General features: G+C 43.6%; 1 protein-coding gene across 1 annotated transcript in view; it reads left to right on the forward strand.

The window, feature by feature from the left end:
- Positions 1 to 1,238: 1,238 nt before the first annotated feature.
- Positions 1,239 to 20,252, forward strand: part of TAF4B (TATA-box binding protein associated factor 4b) — a 70,437-nt gene continuing 51,423 nt past the window's right edge. Inside the window, exons 1-3 of the mRNA XM_030964328.1 lie at positions 1,239 to 1,500; positions 16,156 to 16,304; positions 17,030 to 17,137. Coding sequence (XP_030820188.1) covers positions 1,239 to 1,500; positions 16,156 to 16,304; positions 17,030 to 17,137 — 519 coding nt within the window. The remainder of the gene's footprint in view (positions 1,501 to 16,155; positions 16,305 to 17,029; positions 17,138 to 20,252) is intronic.

Raw genomic sequence — 20,252 nt, forward strand, 5'->3', positions numbered from 1 at the left:
ATTTCTCTGTTTCTGTTGCTGCTGACAGCAATATAAAGCGCTACAGCTGTGGAATCAAGCAAAGCTGTTACTCGAAACGGCCAAAAAGAGGAGTGTTTCCCTTTCTTGTCTACATTTCTATCTAAAAAACATAGTTGCAAGGAAAGTTTAATACAAGAGTAATTTTTTTTTTCTCTTAATATTTTTTGGACTTTGAGCTGTTTTTACCACTTTAATGAACCATACAATAGGCCCTGTATTTTGTAATTGCTTGTGTTGTGCTCAGTTTGGGCAGTTATAAGCAATACCCCTTAAAGTTAATGCATAAAATAAAGCATGGGCATCAAAATGCTTCAGAATGTATTGAAATTTAATCTAGACTTGGTTATGATACACAACTACCTCAAAGCCGAATTACTGAAGGTCGTGCTGAGTTCTCTATCACACGTGCAAGAACTTTCCCTTCTATTCTAAAATTTGTTTTTAGAGCCGTGTCGTGTGTATGCTGTCAGGATCACCCTTGCTTTACAAGAAGGACTGAGTTCCACGTCCTCCCTCAACCTTTTTTCAAGTCGAGCCACGGGCATGAAGGTCAAACGGGACAGCGTTGTCCCCTTCATCCGTACAGGTCCGTGCTGCTTTCGCCGTCTCGGCCTGTCAGCAAGCTCCCACCACGACAGGACGAACTCTCACATTTGCCGGAGCCGCTCTTGTTTTGAATGGAAGCCCAAGGACGCCTGCAGCCCAGGTGCAGCCGGGGGAGGTCTGGCGCAGGTAGGCGGGCCGGAGGCTGGCACGGCGGGAGGAGCGGCCCCGCAGCTCTGCCGTGGCCACCCACGCCTCACCCCCATCGCGGGGCTCCGGCCGCGTCCCCTCCGGCCGCCCAGACACTCTCCGCCGCCACCGACTTCGGCGCGGCACAGGGGCGGGACTCCGCATGGCTCCATAAATACGGGCGGGTTCAAAGGGGCGGTGGGGCCGGGCCGGGCGCCGCCGCAGTAGGACGCGCTGGCGGCATTGGACCGCCCTTCTTCCCTCCTCCCCTCCCTCCCTCCCTCCCGCCGCCGGCAGGGGAGGCCGGGCCGGCCGGGCCCACGTGCGCGGCGCCCGGGAGCCGGCGGAGCGGCGCTGCCATGTGTTTCCGCGGGTGAGCCGCCGGCCGGGGCACCGCCTGAGCGCCCCCCGCCCGCGATGCTGCGGGGCGCCGCGGGGCTCTGCGCGACGCGGCCGCCCCCCGTCCCCTCGCCGCCTCCTCCTCCATGAGCGCCTCGGCGGCCCCCGTCAGGCTCATGCCCGGCGGGCACCCGGAGCAGGCGGCCGCCTGCGCCTCAGCCGCGGGCTCGGCGCCCGACCGGGGCAGCCCCGCCGCCGCTGTGCCCGCCGGCCCCGCTGCCGCCCCGGCGCGTCCCGCGGGCACCCCGGTGGTGCGGGGGGCCGCTCCCGGCGTCCCGCGGCCGGTGGCGCCCAAGGGGCCGCCCGCGGCCACCCTCCAGTTGCCGGCCAACTTGCAGCTGCCCCCAGGTGAGTGATCCCTCCCGGGCTGCCCCCAGCTGCGGGCGCGTCCCGTGTCGCGACTTAGCCGGCTTGTCGCGGTCGTCGCTGCCGGGGGGCCGGTGGGCAGGACGGAGCCCGGCGCGCTGCCCTTGCTGCTGGGGACGAGCCGTGGCGAAGGACGGGCAGGGCGACGTGGGTGGCGGTGATGTAGTGGCCGTGTGTGTTTCGGGCTGCTTGTCTGCCCCAAACTTCTGGGAACCGGCGTGTGCGTCTGCCTTGCGGGGCATGGGCAGTGTGACTGGGGCTCAGTCGGGTAGCAGCGCTGGGGATGCTTACAGCCTGTCTGCAGGATGGATCTGGAAGTCTCTGGATAAATGCAACTTCTCACTTTGCTGGATAGCACGAAGAGCAGGAGAAGTAACCAGAAACTCAGCGGCCAAGTTACCCTTATGTGTGGCTTGGTAAAGACTGCTCGAGGCTTTAGTGGAACTTGGATGGAGGAGTATCTCGGGGAGGGGGTGTGAGCGTGGGCTGGAGGCTGCAGAGCGGCTCCGTGACTTACCGAGCGGGTCCGGCTGCCCGCACTCGCCTCCGACCGGGCGGTCCCGCGGGAATTCTTGTCACAGGCACAACCAGGCCGATGCGACTGCTCATGGAACAAAATACTGCCGTGCCTAAGGAGGACAGAGTTGAAAGTTCATTACGTGTTGCTCCTTGAAACCCTTTTTTTCTATAAACCCTCTGTGGGAAACCGAAGGGTTCAGAGAGATATTGCTCTTACAGATGCGTTTCCTATAGCAGCAGTGAAAATATTAGCGTAGGAGTTGCACTGTGCTGATACAGACACCTTAATACTTTGGATAGCAACAGAGGATTGCCAGGGCTTCCACCTGCACTTTCTCTTAAGAGGGAGAATGTGTTGTTGATTCTGATCTTATTTTTCCCTGTTGGGCTGTATTTAAGTACTTTAAAAAAAAAAGAAGAAAAAGTTACTTTGCTTCCACTGGTTTTGGTCTCACTCTGCTGAGACCCCAAGATATGTAATGACTTCATTGCTATTTGATGCTATAATTATTTCCTGCCAGGACAGTTCTGTTGTTGGAGCATCTGTTGCAATTACTTTCAGGTTGCATATTGCTGAAAAGGATGATTGGCTTTACAGTAATTCCTGTGCTGGTAGTGCATATTTGCTTTTTTTTTCTTTCCTCATTTTTTTAAATCCTAATGTCCTTATCAAAGACATGCACCTCCCAAAGAGATATATAATGCTAATTAAAAAAAAAACGTCTTTAGTCAGTCAGTTTCACTGTAGATTTCCCAGCACTCATGATGCTGTAATGTCTGGGTAGTGAGCAGTCAAGGATGAGTTTAAATCCTTGCCAACTTTCCTCTGAAATTAACCATAATGGAAATATATTAACTTCTTGTAGCAGGGCTTCCCAGGTATTCAGGTTTTGTATTCCCAGGTATTCATACTTTTGCTTTCTGGAATGTATTGACATTCAGTTAAACACCTTGCTGTGAAGGTGGATGATCATGTGAGTTGCCTGTGCTTTGGAAACTACAAATTAGCAAAACTTACAGGTTTTTTGTAGTGGCTTAAGTTTGACTGCATCCAGGTATACTGTTGAATGTCATCTGACTTGTGTTGTGGTACGAAGCAGATGTCACAAACATAGTATTACTCCTCAGTTGCATCAGCTTGTTTTCCTTGCTCCTGGGACAATGCAGTCTTTGTATCAGAAGTTCAGAGGTGCTGGTACTCTGCAGCATTGTAAATAAAAATAACTGTGTGGACTTCAGTGCCTCAGAAGAAACTAGACATTGTCAGATTTCAAATGGATCAATGTTTCAGGGGAACTTGTCTATGTAATTGTTGCAAGGTTATATAAAAATGCATTCTGTCTTGAAAAAGTGTTAGTATTTTACCTCTGTCTTGTAGGTGGATTTAATTTTTAATTAATAATAAAAAATGCAAGATGGATAGCATTAAAGCTACAAGAGTTAGCAGCATTAAGAAAAAGAAGTGGAATAAACCACCAAATTCCTAGGCTTGAAAAGTGTTTTTTTTCAAATAAACTGCCAAATCTAGACACACAGGATAAAATACGGAAGGGAGGATGCACTTAGGTTTAAAATCATGGCATTCATCTTTTGTGGCACCTGTTAAGAAAAATGCATACAGAAGACATCCTTCCCTTGAGTTTCAGAGGGAAGTATTTGAGGTGGCTTGTTCTGAGGAAGGCTGGACAGCACTGCCCTTACTGGCCATGCTGAGTTTCTGATGACCTGCTTGTGACACAGAGTGGGCATTGCTTCCACAGCACTGCAGTCTGGGGAAGGAAGGGCACCAGCAGAGCTGTGTTTGCCTCTGTGACCTGGAGGGCAGTGGAGGTTCATGGAAATCTGGGATTTATGCTGCTCCTTCTCTTCCATCTCTACCTCCCCCTTTCTCTTGCTCAGAATAAAGCCAGGAGTTGGGAAAAGCAGATCACTGGCTAATGACTGACTCCTCATGTCCCTGAGCACAGATTGCCCATCTGCCAAGTGCCTCTTTTTGTCTGATTGTCCAGGAAAGACCACTGAGCTTTACAAGTTCTCTTGGTCTTGAAGAACTCAGGCTTGCTGATGAGTAACAAGGGTTTTCCTCCTGCTCCAGTCCATCCCTGGCTGACCACCACTGGAGGCTTTAGCACAAAGTGGGTCTCCAGCTGGTCTGACTTCAGGGATGGCTTTGGTCTTCTTGTCATCAGCTCTCAGACTCAGTGGTTGGGCTATGTCCTTCCAAATTGAGGGAATTTGATCTGCCAGAGGGACCTTTCCTCAGTTGCCCTCTTTGCTGACAAGAGCAGCGAGGCTAGCAGCATTTTAGAAGGCTTTGCACGTCGCAGTCTGGGTTTGCAGAGAGCAGAGCGGCGTGGTGAGCGCTGTGCTGCCTCAGTCCTGAGCTCCATGTGGCCTGTGCTGATGCTACAAACCTGCAAAAGTCTCATGTCATGGACCATCTGCTTAACAAGAAATTGTGTCCTTGGTTAACCTGAGCTTAATGAGGGGGAGAAATGGATGGGCTGTGCTTTTAGACAGGAGGAAATAATTGGGAAGGGAAAGGGGAGGGAGGCAAGGGCTGTGACAAATGTCTATAGTTCACCTTAGTGTCTTTGGGCCCCACACTGCTTTGGAGAAGTAGAGGGCAGAAAAAGAGCATAAAAACAACAAGAAGAATGTTGTTTCATCTTTTTGTTTACTTTTCTTGAACTTAGCTTTTTCTCACTTCTGTACCTGTACTTTGAGTCTATCCTTGGCCCTGGAATGCTCATTACAGGCAGGTGTTGAAAGGACAATTAGTAGATAAATCTGCTTCTCTGCTGATGGCATGAAAAAGGACAGAACTGAACCAGATGCCAGGGATCCTCCATTGTTACCTTCAATTTGCTTAGAACAGGAAAATTCTTTGAAAACCTCACCTCATGCCACACAGGGCTGTGGCAGCAGCTGCCATCACTCTTCACTGTAGCATTGGCTGCCTCTGGTGTGTGTATTTCTGTTTTATGCTTTCCATTACTGCTAACACCAGTGGGGCTGAGCAAGCACAGTGTCAGCAAAGAGAAGGTGCCCTGAGTGTGCTGTAATTTCACTAGCAGTGTGGTGCAAGGCATGGTCTCTGTGTAAGGTTTCCTTTGCACCTGCCTTAGAGGGGAACAGCAGCAAGTTCAGGTTCTTGGTTTCTGTTTGCAGCTCATTTGTCTTTGCTTGGATGTTTTGCCTCGTCTGTGGCAGGTTTTCCACTGCCTGCAACTTATCAAGGCTGATTGTGGGTAACTTCAGAAAGCACAGCCACTGTTGTGTCAGGTGGCTGGGCTGTATGGCGTGGAGCAGGCAGGCAGCAGGTGCACTCCTGTGGGTGGGAAGGAGAGATCCAGCGTGGGTATTCCAAAACTGCAGTGGGGTGGTATGGAGCCTGGTCTTGTCGAGTTTCTCTTAATTGTCTGTAGAACATAAGGTAGGTAACCTGAAGAAGTAAGGGCTGATAAACATCGGGATGCTGCTGCCTTCTGCTTTCTCCCTCGTCATGTTCCAGTTGTTGTTGTTTTTCAGTGGTAAAACCATGAGGAATTTGATGATATGAATATTAGGTGATATTTGTATCTGGTCTGTTGCTTTAGAATAGGGGGAAATGCTGATTTTAAAATACTTCTTAATTTATATTATGTTTGAGCTGGAGTAGGCTGTCTAAAGATTTCTTGTTTCAACAGGCAGAAAACGGTAGAAATTCCTTTAAAGTATGCAGTTTCTGGATGTTGGTAATCCCATGAGGTCTGAGCATAGTACTTGCGCTTAGAGCAGTAGGGGCTAAATAATCCGTGCTTGTAACTTTTTGTATCCCAATAACATTTTCTGTTTAGCAGGCTTCTGGGGATGGATTCTCTGCAAACTTCTCTCTTCACATTAGGTGACACTGATCAACTTTTTTTTCTGAGGAGGGGTGAAGAAAGCTTTGGTGGGCTTGAAGAACTAAGTCAAACTTAGATAATAGCAAGGAAATGCGTTGTGCTGTAACTAGTTGAAATTTCAGATGCACTGTGGGACTTAATTTTGCTTTCAGGACTGAGTGTGTCTAGCAAAATAATGCCTTCATATGATTAAATGCACAGCCATGTAGGAATTAAGATTTAAATCTTGGCAGAAAATGCAAAGCTAATGTCTAGATTTATGGTTTTCCAACACACAGAAAAAAGATGCATTCTGAATACTGAAGCATGGAAATATGATGCTCAGTAAAATTAATGTTAAATGCTGTTCAGATTTTACTATCGATTGGAGTGTATTGCAAAAAATTACAGCTACAGATTGGTGAACAGTAAACTTTTTTTAATCCTTAGAAGAGAGAGAACGTGAGCATGACTTATGTTGCCTCTGCAGTATTTAAAGGACCTTTCAGCTTGTAGCAGTAAAAATAGCATCACTCACACAGGTGACAGCTGGAGGAAATACTAATTATGTTTCAGTATTGTTTTTCCCAAATATGCTGATAAAATCTAGGAAAGCTCATGTGTTGTTATTTTGAGTAGCAACCATACCAGGGTTTTTAAGTCATTTTAGAGAACCAGGTATTTGTTATGCCACTTGGCTGGAGTCTGTGCTGTACCTAGTGGGTAGGATTGTATTTACAGATATGCGTATGCAAGTTTTGATGTAAATGGCAACGCTTATGGTAACTATCAAAGTTGAATAATTAGTACTGCCTTAATCATTTAGACAGAAGCAAAAGGCAAAAACTTTTTTGAGAATTCACTTGGCATTTTCTGAAAATTGATGATGTCAGAAGAAAACCAGGTGAAATTTGCAAAATGGAGATCACCATAGATATTTTTAAGTGTCTTACTATTCAGGTTGTCAGGATTAAGGTCTTCTCTGCCATCTGGATCACCTTTAGAACAAAGTCCACTAACAGATATTTTCCACCGGTGTCTTGAGGAAATAGTCTCTGATTGCAACCTGAAGTGTGGTAAAAATAGCAATAGATGGAAGATCCTTGTTGCCAGTGAGGAAGTCTAGGGTCTGTTAAGGCTGGAGAACTGCTGAAGCTCTTACTGTGCTGTAAGAACTGCTGAAGATCTTACTGTGCTGTAAGAACAGTCCAATGATATGGTAACACTTAATTTTCACAGCTTGTGTTTGCAGGCTTCTTCTAGCACACTTCCAGTTTGGCGGAGGCAGAGGAGATGCTTTCATTAGTACTGGCTGCTCCTAGGAGTTGGCTGGGAAATCAGAGTTCCTTGGGTGGATGTCCAGGATAGAATAACAGCTGGGTGAAACAGCACACCCTGGTTGGCAGAGCACCTGAAGCCTTTCCCTGGCAGCTTGCCTGGTGGCAGTTGCCACCTGTTCCCAGTGGAGCCCTGGAAGCCAGGTCCAGTGAATGGTGGATGGTGCATTACCAGGCAGTCTCAGTGGGCCAGCCAGTGTTCTCTGTTCAAGGGGATTAGTGCACTCAGAACACCTTTATACATGGCTGCCCTACTAGGCACTTGACAAATATCACACAGGTCTGGTGACAGTTTCCACAATATCTGTGTAGTTAATGCTTCCCATGAAGGTTTTGCTGTCTTCTGCAATAATTTTTGTTTGCTCCATCATACTTTAAGCAAGATGGTGATCAGTATTAAAATTCAGTGTTGATCCCTTGTTTGCAAGTGAAAAGCCATCCAGCCCAGGAGTGAATTTGCACTTTCAGAAGTGGAATTCAACTTTCTTCTGGTCCCCAAGTAAGCAATGAGGAAACAAATATCCCATTGTAAAATTAATCTGAATTAACTGACCTCTTACTTAAAGGAGACAGAGATTTGAAGGTGACTGATCTTGTCCTTTGTTAAAATACCACCAAGACACCGATGATGTTTTCAGCAACTCTTGGTTTAAAGTTAAGATTTGTGGTTCAACATTTCAGCTTCAGATTTCTCAGTAAGAGCTTAATGGCTGTTCCAGAAATGGGAAGTGCAGGGTGTTGGCATACCTTCTGGTCCTTAGAAAGCTGTCTGCTGTATATATATGGCTGCAGCGTGCCAAGCATATAACTTGCTGTTTGAAGAATTTCACTTCAGTGAATACTAGGAGTACACAAGAGGATGTGGTGTAGAGACTCAGTGCTTCTTTCAGTGCAGTAGGAATTGTCTTGAGAGTAAGGAAGTGTCACTTTGCTCCTTTGAGGTACTATTTCACTGCCATCAGCTGAGTCCCCAGCAAATATTTGAAGCTTCTGTATGAGGTAATTTGGGTCCCAGAGAATGCTCAAGCCAGATCATCTTAGTTGTAGACAGCCCTAGAACTGTCTGATTACTCAGATAGGAAAGGAACCAAGCCTCAAGGTGCAAAGTTGCAAACCACAAAGATGTGATGGGGAAATGCTGATGGGAAATGATCCCAGTTGCTGAAAGGTGTGGCCCAAGGACAAGAGCTGGATGCTATCACAATATCAAATAAGTCTCTGCCTTATTTGCACAGTGTTGGCTGGGAATCCCTGATGCCTACACATAATAAAAACAACACCTCTTGGGATTCAAGTGTAATAAATACACTCTGAATCCAAATAGAAATGGTATTGCCATCTTGTAACTATGCCCAGAAAACCTATTGGTTGTTTGTTGTTGGTTGTACAGTTATACTTTTGCTTAAGAGTTCTACTTTAACTGTAAAATTGCATGGCTCTAAATGTGTTCTCAAGGAAGGAAGCTCAGCTGTATATGCTGTCGAGGACAATGCTGAAATGTAGGCCTGTATTCTGTGAAAAGGCATCAGAAAATGTGAAAACTAAGAGGGCCCAGTTGCGAGACTGTTAAACAGATATCCATCTGGGCACCAAAATACATTGATGAGCAACTAGTCCTCAACAGCTTGGATAAGACTTGCTGGTTGAGCAGTGTGTGAAACTTGGCTTCAGATTTTTTGCAGTTTTAGCACTCTGTGTCTAGTTCCTGGAGAAAGGGAGGGAGAGGGGACTTTGTTTACACTCTTGAGAAAGATGCGTGGTGTCCATTATTCCAGACTGTTTCAAACAATAGGATACCAGAGTCTGCTCCATCCTGCCTAGAAGAGATAGCATCATCCCTTTCCTGGTTTTCTGTGCTTGGAAAGCCTGTGTCTGCACTGGCTATCGCAGGAATTGGTGCCTGCTGTTAGCACAGAAAGATGCTTAGCCAGAGGTTGGAGTTACTGGGGGCAGCAGCCTTTGCTGGGAGTGCAAACCCCTCCAGCTGTTAGTGTGTACATGGTGCTTGTTTAAAACACTGCTCACAGCAACCCAGACAGTCTGAGAAATGTTAATGCAGGTGGAACTGTGCTGTCAGCTTGACAGTGGTGTCTGCAATGAAAGCTGGTCACTGGCTCTGAAAAGGTGAGATGTCAGACATCAGCCTTGAAAGTTGTATCCCAGAGTCTACATGAGTCTGCAGTGCAGTTTGTGCAGTTGACAGAGATGCCATCAACATCTTTAAAGAGCTTACAGGTATAACATGTATAGACTGTGTTCTGTTGTAGCATGAAAGAATATGGGGATTATGCCCTTTGAATTTCTCTCCTGACATGGAAATTAATGTTTTCCATATCCATGGGTAAAACAAGGTGTCTTTCATTGGAATTCAAAATCTGACATTTCATTGTGACTCTGCAATGTCTACATGCTAGTCACTGGTTCTGAGCCATTGCTATAAAGACCCATTAGTTTAGAAGCTTCCCTGGGACAGAGGGAAAGAGCACAGAGGGTGATTTCTGAGATATGCAATTATTTAGTTGGTGAAACAAAATGTGAATGGAATTAATTGTTTGAGGGCCTGGATGTGTGGTGGGTGATTCTGGTTGCTGCAATAGCAGCGCTCGTTGTGGGTTGGACATTGCTGAATTCTTCTTATATCAGCTAGAATCGACTTCCAAAGGTTAGAATGATTTTTTGTATGGAGTAAAATGTTTTGTGGATGTAATGTAGTTGCTGAACAACTTATCTTGACCCCATATAGTGTAGATGAGCCCTCTGCCCTACTTATCTGGGAAATATGAGAACAAGCACAGGTGTTTTTCCCAAGAAAAGCCTAAATCAGGCACTCTTTGTGACTTCACAAAAGATCTGTTTTCTGAAGTCAATTGCATTTAAAAATAGAAGTTAGAGATCATTACTGGGAGCCTGTGATGAGATAACTTGGTGTAGCCTCCAGATCACTGTTGCGGCTTCATTCCTAAAACAGTGAAAAGCACATCTAGGTTTTTCCTCCAAACCGGGCTGTTGTCCTTGTTTCTTCATCTCCACTACAGAAATTTGCAGTAGATATCTAGGAAAACTCAAGTACTGTGTGAGGTTCATAGGGAGTAAGTAGTTCTCCTGCATGCACTACAGACCATACTTCATCCGAAAACATTACAGCCCCTTCATATTAGAAGGATTATGTCAATCATGTAGAAGTTAATTACTGTCTTTGACAGTATTTCATTAACACTTTGTGCCTCTTTTGCACTCTTTTTCAGCTAACCTACTGGCATAATGCACCTTGATGCAATCACTGCTGGCACAGTCTACATCTCTAATAATGCCCTTTTTTGGTCTTTCTTATTCAGTCCTGTGATGCATCTTTAAAAACTTTTAAGTGACCTGTTCTGTGGGGCTCAATAAATGGAATTGAACAGGAAAAAACAGACTTTTTTTTCCCTAAGGGATGTCTTTAGAGAGAAAAACTGTATTCAAAACCTGTTGCATGGATTAATAGTGTCTGGTATGTTATTTTCCAAGTTTTGAATGATCCTAAATAGTCAAAGAAACTTAAAACCACTATTCCTTTTTAATTGCCATTTAGTTTCCTATGAAAACATCCCCACTAAAGCTTGGTTTTAGCTTGAAATAACTTCTTTAAAAGCTATTGCTTTGTTTTGAGTAGCTCAGTGAAAGAATGGGATTTGTTTAGGAACAGCGAGCTCTGACACATTACTGTTGCTTTAAAACATTTTTGTTGTTTAATTACTGATTTGAGACCTGGAAGTCCCCATTTAGCCTTCTTTTTATAATTGGATTTAGGTGTACTTTACTAAGATTGGCAGCATACCTGATGGAGGCACTCCTTGTTTTGAAATAAGCTGAATTTACCCTTCTTTGAATGCAGCTTTTGTGACTTACGTTCTCTTAAATGAGCTTGGTCTCACTGTGGTTGGTTCTTGCTTGTATTTTATTTTAGGAGCAAAAGACTTCTCTTCCTTTCCTCAGGTTATTCCCTAAGCAGCAGTTCCCCAAGAGCTGTTTGGTTGAGCAGTTGGGTTAGAAACCTTGTAACCAAAGCGGTGGCTTAACGTGACAACTTCAGCTTCACCTGTAATTAAAGCATAAGGTGTATCTCCCCTGGAGCACAAACGCCATCTGGTTCATCTCACAAAGTTCCTGGGGGAAGTTCCCCATCAGAAATGTCTCAGGCTTGTCTTACATGGTGGAAGCTGCCCTTGCGGTGGGATGCTTTTAGCATTCATTGGTGCTCAGTGCTGCTGGATGAAGGCCAGAGCTTCAGTTGGCAGCACAGGTTTGTGTTAACAGCATTGTGGTTTCCTTAACACTATTCCCTGAAATACAGTGGAGCCCATGCAGGTGGCATTACATACAGTGGCATAAACAGATCTCTGCCGTTATCCCACAGCTTCTTGCTCGTGGCTCCCATGAGGTTTTAGTGCTTTCTAGTCAAAATGCAGAGGTTTCTGGAAGCTGCTAACCTGTGTTTCTTGGTTCCTGGGCTGGGTGCTAAACCAAGTTCAGAATAAGCTGGGTTTCCTTCACTAATGGTGTTGGGGCAGGGAAAATTTGTAGCAGAGGAATCTCAAGTTTGTGAAAGGAAATGAAATTAAATTTCATTAGAAGGCTTCTGATTTTCCATTGCTCACAGTGCTGGCATGTCTCAGAAGAGGCTGATCTGGGTGGTGGCTGCCAGAGCTTTGCAGGACTGTTGCCAGGCTCTCCTCCTCAAAGCAGGGTACCTGCAGCCCTGGTTCCAGGAGAAGGCAGGGCACTGGGTGTAGATCTCAATGAGACCTCTTCGACCTCTTCAAGGTAAGAAGGTATAGCATGGCTCCTTCTGTGTAGCTTTGGAGGAAACTGAGATGGGTTTTGGTTGTCAGGTGCTTCCCCTCCAGCTCCCTTCACAGGGTTACAGCTGAAGAAAAGTGTGCAGAGAACAAGTGGCTGAAACAGCTGATTGTGTTTTAACTGCCTTTTCAACCAGTGTAGGAAAACCAAATAATTTTCCAAAGTATGTTTTTGGCAGGACAGGCAGAATATCTAAGGACAGAAGTCTCAATTCATTGCAAAAAGTTTTTTTTTTTTAAATCTGCAGGAGACACCTGTGTCCTGCAGTGAAGCATGTAAGAAATAATCCCTGATTATTTCAGATCCCTCAGTAACTGGTCACTTTGGTTTGAAAATAAGAACAGCTTTGTAACCCCAAAGGGATTGTGCCTTGCTCTTCCTAGCAAAGTGCATGAATAGTGAGGAGGCGTTCCTGTTCTCTGAAACAGCTCCAGTAAAACTGTCAAACAATGTTCTTGGAAGTGCAGCCCAAAAGAAGGCATCTCTAGTCTTATGAGGATGCTTCATCACTCTTCATTTACTACCATTGATGCTGATATTTTGCCGAGGTTGCCAATACCTTTTCTGTTTTTGAATGCAGTGCTGAGAGGTGTTAGATGAAACTTCATGCTTCAGCTGTTCAGAGATCCTGTGTTGTCTTGTGTGTTCTCTCTTTCTTCCTCCCATTTTCTTGTGGAGTTGCGGTGACTGCCAGACATTATGTGTTTTCACATTTATTTTGCTAGTATTTGCTTTCTAGTGAATGTGAAAAAAGCTCTTGCTAAGAAGTACTGTCTTCCTCCCCTGCCAAGTGAAGAATGTGGATTCTTGCACTTCCTTCAATTCTGATAGTAGTGTCCTGGTAGCTGCATGAGTCTGTTTACGTGACCTTTCTATTGAGAGCCTCAAGGTTACCATCACCTGCTGTTCCCTCATTTCACACTTGTGCAGCTGTATAAAGTGTATGAGACTTCAGGCATTGGTTTTGAGAGCCATGGAACCTCTTCTTCTGGCATAAGAGACCTCCTTTGCTGCCTCTTGGAGTCTGTGCTATTGGCTGCAGTATGGGGTTATTGCTTTTGTTTCCAGGCGGAAGGGGAGTATCAAAGTTGTGAAAAACTGTAATTAAATTGTGGCAATGAGAGGTAAAAAATAAGTGCTGTTCTCAACAGCTTTCAAAGTGTTCGAGGCAATTCATGTGTCAGTTTACTGTCCCTGTGTGACATCAGGTTGTTACTGCCCAGAACTGTCTCTCATGCTTGGACAAGATGTGGCTCTTCAGTTGGTGGAACTGTAGCTCTGACAGCTGTTTCAAATTTGCCTTCAGCTTTATCTGTGCATCAGGCATCAATAGCATTAAGCCTGCAGAAGCAGTAGTTAGTAGATTACCATAATACTGTTTTGGAGTTATAATTTTGCCAGTGTCACAAAGAGCTGCTGCCATGAAAAGGTTACCGTGCTTTATTAAAAATTCTGCCAAATGGAACAAAGATAGGGAAATGACTGTTTGTTACTCTAACTTATATTCAGGTAACAGACATTAGCATAGTTGAATGTTCCAATGAAGGCTATGACTACCAGACTGCCCTCAGGTAACTTCTTCTGTGGATGCTTTCACAGAGTTATTTTAATTCAGTACAGATGTCCTTGTGTTGCCTTATCCTGTTGCTAGGGCTGGAAACCTGCTTTGTTTTGGGTTACATCCTTTTCAGAATCCCTGCTATCCTGCTCAAGAAACCCTGCTCAAGGGTTACTTGTTTATCTTTTCTGGTTTTGGAGATGTTAATGAATTTACATATGAACTGTATTGTATTTGCATATACTTTCTAGCTCGATCTTGAGGTAATTTCCTGTCAGGCAGGTAGATAGTGCTGGAAACTCATCCCATTCAGGTGACTGGAGGATGGGATACTTTTCCAGCAAGGTCTCCATCTCTGTTGAATGCCAACTGAAAATGCAGAACAGTAGTGCAAAACCAGTCCCAGGCCTGTAATCAAGTTGACTGGTATCAGTGTGGTTTCTCAAATGCAGAAGTAGGAAATGCACTTCTGATAATTTGACTTAACAAACAAATGTAATGAGTAGTGACAAAATATCCAAAATATACATGAAAACTAACTCTTAATGCATTCCAAACCTCTGAAGATATGAAATTATAAGTTTATATGTGCCTTCCCAAAGTAGTAGAGCTGTCAGTGATGTTTTAAACCAGACTTATAAAAAAGAAAAGCTTAAAATCTCCAGTAGCAACACTTCTGCCATTCTGAATGTAGACTTAGAACAGAGCGCAATGCCATTGCTAGTAAATGTGGTCAGCTTCCTCTCTTTCAGTGAAATCTGCATAAGCATGTGGTCTGAACAAGGGAAACAATGCTCTTTTCCTGGCTGATGATAAATTGTTTGCCATGAATCACTGTCGAAATGAGATGGCGTGAAAAGAAAATGAGAAATCTAATATGTTTTCTATAATTCCGGTTATTCATTGATTAAATTAAATGATCCATCTGTACCTAAATATAATTATAGTCAAGTCATCAGTGGAGGAGGAGAAAGCTGAGCTGTCAGATGGAGTTAACTGTTTTTCAGAATATGCAACTTGCCTTGTGCATCTGCCCCATGTAGTAAAAGCTGCTTGAGAAAAGGGGATCATGTAGATGCTGCTCTTGCAGTTCTCAGCTTGTGTCTGCTATGTAAATGGCAATATGTTGATGCTACAGAATTTTATACCAGGTTTTGTGTCGTCTTGCAATATCCTCTTATGCTTTTAGATGTGGAGGATGAAAAGCTGTTTCTAAGCATGTGGTTATAGCTTGATTGTTTAAAAAAAAACCCAAAACATACTCAGCAAAACCAAACTTGTGGAGTTTGTGGCTTTTTCTGTTGTATGCATTTAAACTCAGACAGAAGCAGTGTTTTAGACTGTATTGTATGGTCGTATTTTGACAACTTTCAGACTAACCAAGTAGTAAAAGGAGCTTCATTACAGTCTTGTTTTATACTAGGAAAGATTGTAAGTGTGCGTAGAAGATCTGGGTTTCAAATATTGGATAATTTGAAAGGAAGTTTAATGTAGTCTGCCAGAAACATTGAGGTAGTCTTATTTACGTATCTGGATTCTCCTGTACCTCCTTCTTCCTTTTATTTGAAAGATCATTGTTTAGTGAGGGTGTTTGAGGATGGTGTTTTCAGTGGTGGACTTTGCAGCAGCTACTGCTGGAGACAGAGATGAGACACCAAAAAAGGTAGGTTCCTCTGTAGCTCCCTTGAAGGATCTGACATGGTACAGACCAAGCATCCAGATGGCATTTTGTATTTGTGATTGTTTTGAATCCTCTGATTTTTTCAGAGATGAGCTGTTAGGGGAGGAGGCTTTAGTAGCTGAGTGGTCTTTTTTTTCCCCCCTTTCTTTTTTAATTCTTTCCCACTGGAATCTCCCTATTTGGCCTCAAACTGCTGCAACAAAAACCTGGGGTTTAATGCTTTTAAACACCCTTGACAGAGGGACAGCTTCAAATTTCTCAGTGACCTTGATTTTCATGAGAGACCACCGCCCTCTTGATTGTGGGGGATGGTCTTGATACAGGTAGGTGAGCTGATACTAATCAGGCTTCAGTTCTCACTACAGTTTTCTCTAAGCTGTGTTTTCACCTCTAAGTATGTGCCTAAGTGTTCAGAAACTGAAGAGGCAGCCAAGTGTGATAGTGGTGATGAATTTTGCAGATGAAGAGCTGCTTAAAATTAGTGCTGAAGTAATCCCAGAGTCTGTGTATATTTTGTGTGTCTGTCTTTTAATGTTCAAAAAATCTTTTTGACTCAAATGGTCAACTGCTTTCCAATTTGCATCTTGTATGCACACCATGTTTCAACGTGGCCAGTGGTTAAGTTTTTCTCGTGAATTTAGGAGTTATTTTCTCTCATGAGATGCATAGTAAAACTGATTGATGTGCACTTTATTCTTATATTTCTTGGCAGCTGTTCCTCGGAGTAATAAAGTAAATATTACATTATCTAGTGTGGTCTAGTTATTTCTTCCACAGAAATACAGGAAAGCTGTAATATAACTTAATTTCACAGCTTGAATGTGGTTTTTTCAACAGGAACTGTTCTTATCAGAAGCAGTAATGGCCACCTAATGCTGGTATCTCAACAGTCAATAGGACAAGCACAGAACCAGACACAAAACAACACAAGTGTGAGACCATCTGTGCCAACCAGCACACCTGCAATCAGAATATGTGCTGTGCAGGTAACTTCTCTCATAACTTTAGTTTGGCATAGCTGTATGTTATGTAGATAGAACAGAGTTTGCAGATAAGTTGTGGAGGGTTAAATAAGCGTTTTAACCCTTTCTGAGTGGGGTGATGGTGTTTGGTTTTGCACCAATAAACATCACGACGTGCTTTGCTTTCTTGCTTGAGAAAAAACTTGAGACCTGTTACATATGGTAAAGGTCAAATTAGTGAACTTCTCTCTGATGATGATGATGATGTAAACCATTTTAAGAAAAAAAATGCCAGCCAAAATTGCCTAAATGGTTACTGCTACTATCTAAAACCTTGTGATCCTCTGTTGGGATATTTCTCCAAAGCTGAGGACCTTTCCCATGTCCCTAGGATGTTCCTCCTTCCCTGAACTCTGCTGGCTTTTTGCTTCCATCTCTTGTAGTGTGGTCAGCACGCAAGAGTAAGGAGCTACGTAAAAGTAAAAATTTATGTATTTCTTTAACCATTTTATTCTGATTATGCATTATCTCTAAATGTCTCTGAATCTGTTATTGAATATTAAAGTGGTAGACAAAGAATTTTGCTGAGCAGTGTTTAAATGATGTGGACTGTGCCTGTATTGTTACTGTTAAGAGGATTTGCCTCAGTTTGTATCTGACCCCAACTTCTATGTCTGTTTTGTCATTGACTTGTCTGACAGCTGTTCTCTGCCCATGTGTAATTATTTTTTATTTTTATTTTTTCAAAGAATTCTGGCACACAGTTAGTAAAGAAAATAGCAGCTGCTCCTGTGAAAACATTATCTCAAACAACAAATGCTGTGGTTTCTACTGTTCAGACACCTGCTGTAATACAGGTACTTTGCAAGCTTTATAGTATGGTGGAATAAGTGACAGAAGGAACTGGAGAAAATATGGATGCATTCTTGTTATTTCTAGCTGAATCTGGTTTTCAGTAAGCTTAGTAACCTTTGTCCTCATAATAAATTATTTCCCAAATCTGTTTTTCTAAATGCATAATTTAATTAGGCTTCTGTCAGCATGTGTCAGATAATCTTATCTCACTACAGTAGAAAGCACATGAACAATGAATACAATGAATAGTTCAGAGAGCCATTTCCAGTGCCTTTGTAGGCTGTGACAGAGCTCCTTCAATCTCTTGCTAAATCTTTTCTGGGATATGTGCTCCTGTTGGGGTTCCCTGATTCCTTAGTGCAGAAAAAGGTATACCTGAGATGATGTTGAGGGGAAAATGAGCTGTCTGCACCAATCAAGCTGTTTTTCATGTATATGATGTTTTTCCCCCTCATTATAAACTGAAGGAAGGTCATAGCTGAAGACCTGTTCCCTAATTGAGTGTGGCAGATGGGTTCCACAGGTACAGCTGTAAATAGGCAGTGGTTGAAAATGCCTCATTATTTTCAGGTAGTATTTTTGTCTTATTTCCCAGGTCTTATTTTGCTTTTTCTAGAGAAAAAATGTTGTAGGTCTCTTCTGAAGAGGGTTTTATCACCTGCAGAGTATGAGGTTTTTCCTACGTGTGGTTCATACTCTGTTCTTGGGGACCAGGCTTCTGGATAAGCATGTGGAATGAAAAGAAACCTACATTTTTCTGCAGATAGTATGTTCTGTTCATAATCTGCAGGAGAAATCATAAGGAAGTCTGGCTTCTACTTGTATTTTGTGACAAGACTTTGAAGGAGACTGAGCTGTAGCAGTTGACAAAACACTCAGTAAATGAGCAAGATCAGTCATTCAAAAAAACGTGCTGGATGTATGTTCTTGACCCTGAGGGTGTTTGAAGGGTTGGGAGAGGTGTATGTTGACAGTGGTAACAGTCTGACTAACAAGTTCATCCTTCTGCTGTTCTTCTGTATCAGCAGCTGAGCTCTACTCACACTCTGTGCTCTTTTTTCACTTCCCTCTCACTACAGATGGATAATGTTGGGGCTAATGTGGAAAACCCAGAGGCCTCTCTTAATACATTTTCTATTTTGCTCAGAATGGAAACAGTGTATCCTTTGTGTCTAAATAGAGTAATGGATGTTCCTTACTTTTGTTTTGGAATACTAGCTTGCAAACCCTGTGTTTGTGATCACTGCATAGAGGTCTTTAGGATATAAAAACAATAGTCATCTACTATACTACCCTTACACCGGGGAGAAGAGATGAAGGTCATCCATCATCTGATGGATGAAGTCGCATGCATCCTCACACTCTCATGTGGGTAAACACTGAGATTCATCACGCTATTAACTTCTCTTTTTAAAACTTTTATCTGCCTTTGGCTTGGTTTTTCTGTACATTAATTCAGTTTTGGTGTAGTCTATTGAACTTATGTTCTTCTGAGATATTTAAAGACATAGACTTGGAGTATTTTCTGTAAGCTGGTTTCCCCCACTGTAGAAACTGGAACACTTGGAATGAGCTGTAGGGCTAGATTTAGACAGCAGGAATGATGACTCTAGGAAAGATTAACAGAGCTGTTTTGTTTGGGCGGCTTCTCTGAAGCCCCTCTGTTTTACAGAGGATTGCAAAGCCCTCTGTATGAGCTCCTTGTACAATGAAGAGTAAATAGATGCAATGTGGATACATCTTGCCATCATGTGGTCACATTGCTCCTCACCCTGGGGTAGACAAGAGAAGAGTGCTGAAAAGGGAGCCAGTGCAAAAAGTTGATGGAACCATCTGAGGAAAGGATGGCAGAGACCTTGAGTCTGATTTCCTTGGCAGCAATTCGTTCATCAGTCTTAAAATAACTTCCTGATCTTAGTCTTGATAATTTTTGGAGGTCACAGGAGAGGAGTGTTGGTCTCCTCTCCTGTGTATGGATGATGTCACCACAGAAAGTGGTGGAGAGTGGAGAGGAAATAATACTTGGCTTGGTTCTGCATCTTCAGTCTCGTGTGAAATACAACTTGGAACACTCCCTGCAAAACTCTGTAGGTACTGACTGCAGCATTATTCTCCTCATCAACGAAAATATTTCCCTTTTCTGACATCCCTGAGTGTTTAAGCTCTGAGGTTAGACAAAATTACCTGCACATTCTTATTTTTTACCTGTTTCCCAGATGGCATAACAAAGCTGCAAAGTGTCTAATTAGCATCATGCTGGGGCACTTTCATTTAGATGCAGAGCACTTCTCTTGAAATGACTTCAGAACATGCAGGATTAATGACATTTTTTTTGTGGTGACCGTTTCTCTGTTGCTCAAAGTGAGAATGAGAATTGTCGGTAGTGAAAAAGGTTGACGACAGATGACAGAAATTAATTCCCATATATTCATTTTCCTGGGAAAAGGGTCCAGCAGACTTCCTGTTGTTTCCTCCCTCAGCTGATAAAATGCTGTTCTAGTCTTGATGTGTAAGCATGCTGGAATTTGCAAGAGATCAGCTCCTGTTTTTGACTTTTAAAAGCCCAGGGCACTGCAACTTGGCAGATCTGCGCTGTGTCCCCTTCCGTCTTCCTCCTGCCCATCTGTTTGTGGGATTCTTGTGCCCAGTTTGCCTCCCTGTGGTCTCAGAGCTGTTGAGCCTCATCCTTGGAAGAGGCAGTGGTGGTGGCAAAGATCCTGCAGAGAGCTATTAAAGTGTTACCAACAGTGGGAGCCTGAGCTAGAAAGCTTTCTGGTAGCTGCCTGCTGCTGTCATGTCAAGCTGGCAGCAGCTTGGGGAGGAGAGGACACCCACCCAGAAAGGAAAAAATCGTAAATGTGTGACAAAAGCATTATGGTTTTCTTTAGCTTTAAATGTTTGTTCATTAATTTTCCCTATCCTGAAAGACTGTTGTTTTGTGGGATGTCTGTCCCACTTTTGATTAGTTTGTTTTATCCATGGTAGGGTAAGTTAGGCTCCTGTCTAACTCTTATGATTGATGCAATTAGCCAGTGTTAGTTGTGCCTGTTGGACTAAGCTGGGGTGCTTAAATGTGTTAGGAGTCAGTGAAAGACTTTACATTGTGCAGATCTGAAC

Source organism: Camarhynchus parvulus, chromosome 2 (assembly GCF_901933205.1).
Source record: "Camarhynchus parvulus chromosome 2, STF_HiC, whole genome shotgun sequence".
NCBI lineage: Eukaryota > Metazoa > Chordata > Aves > Passeriformes > Thraupidae > Camarhynchus > Camarhynchus parvulus.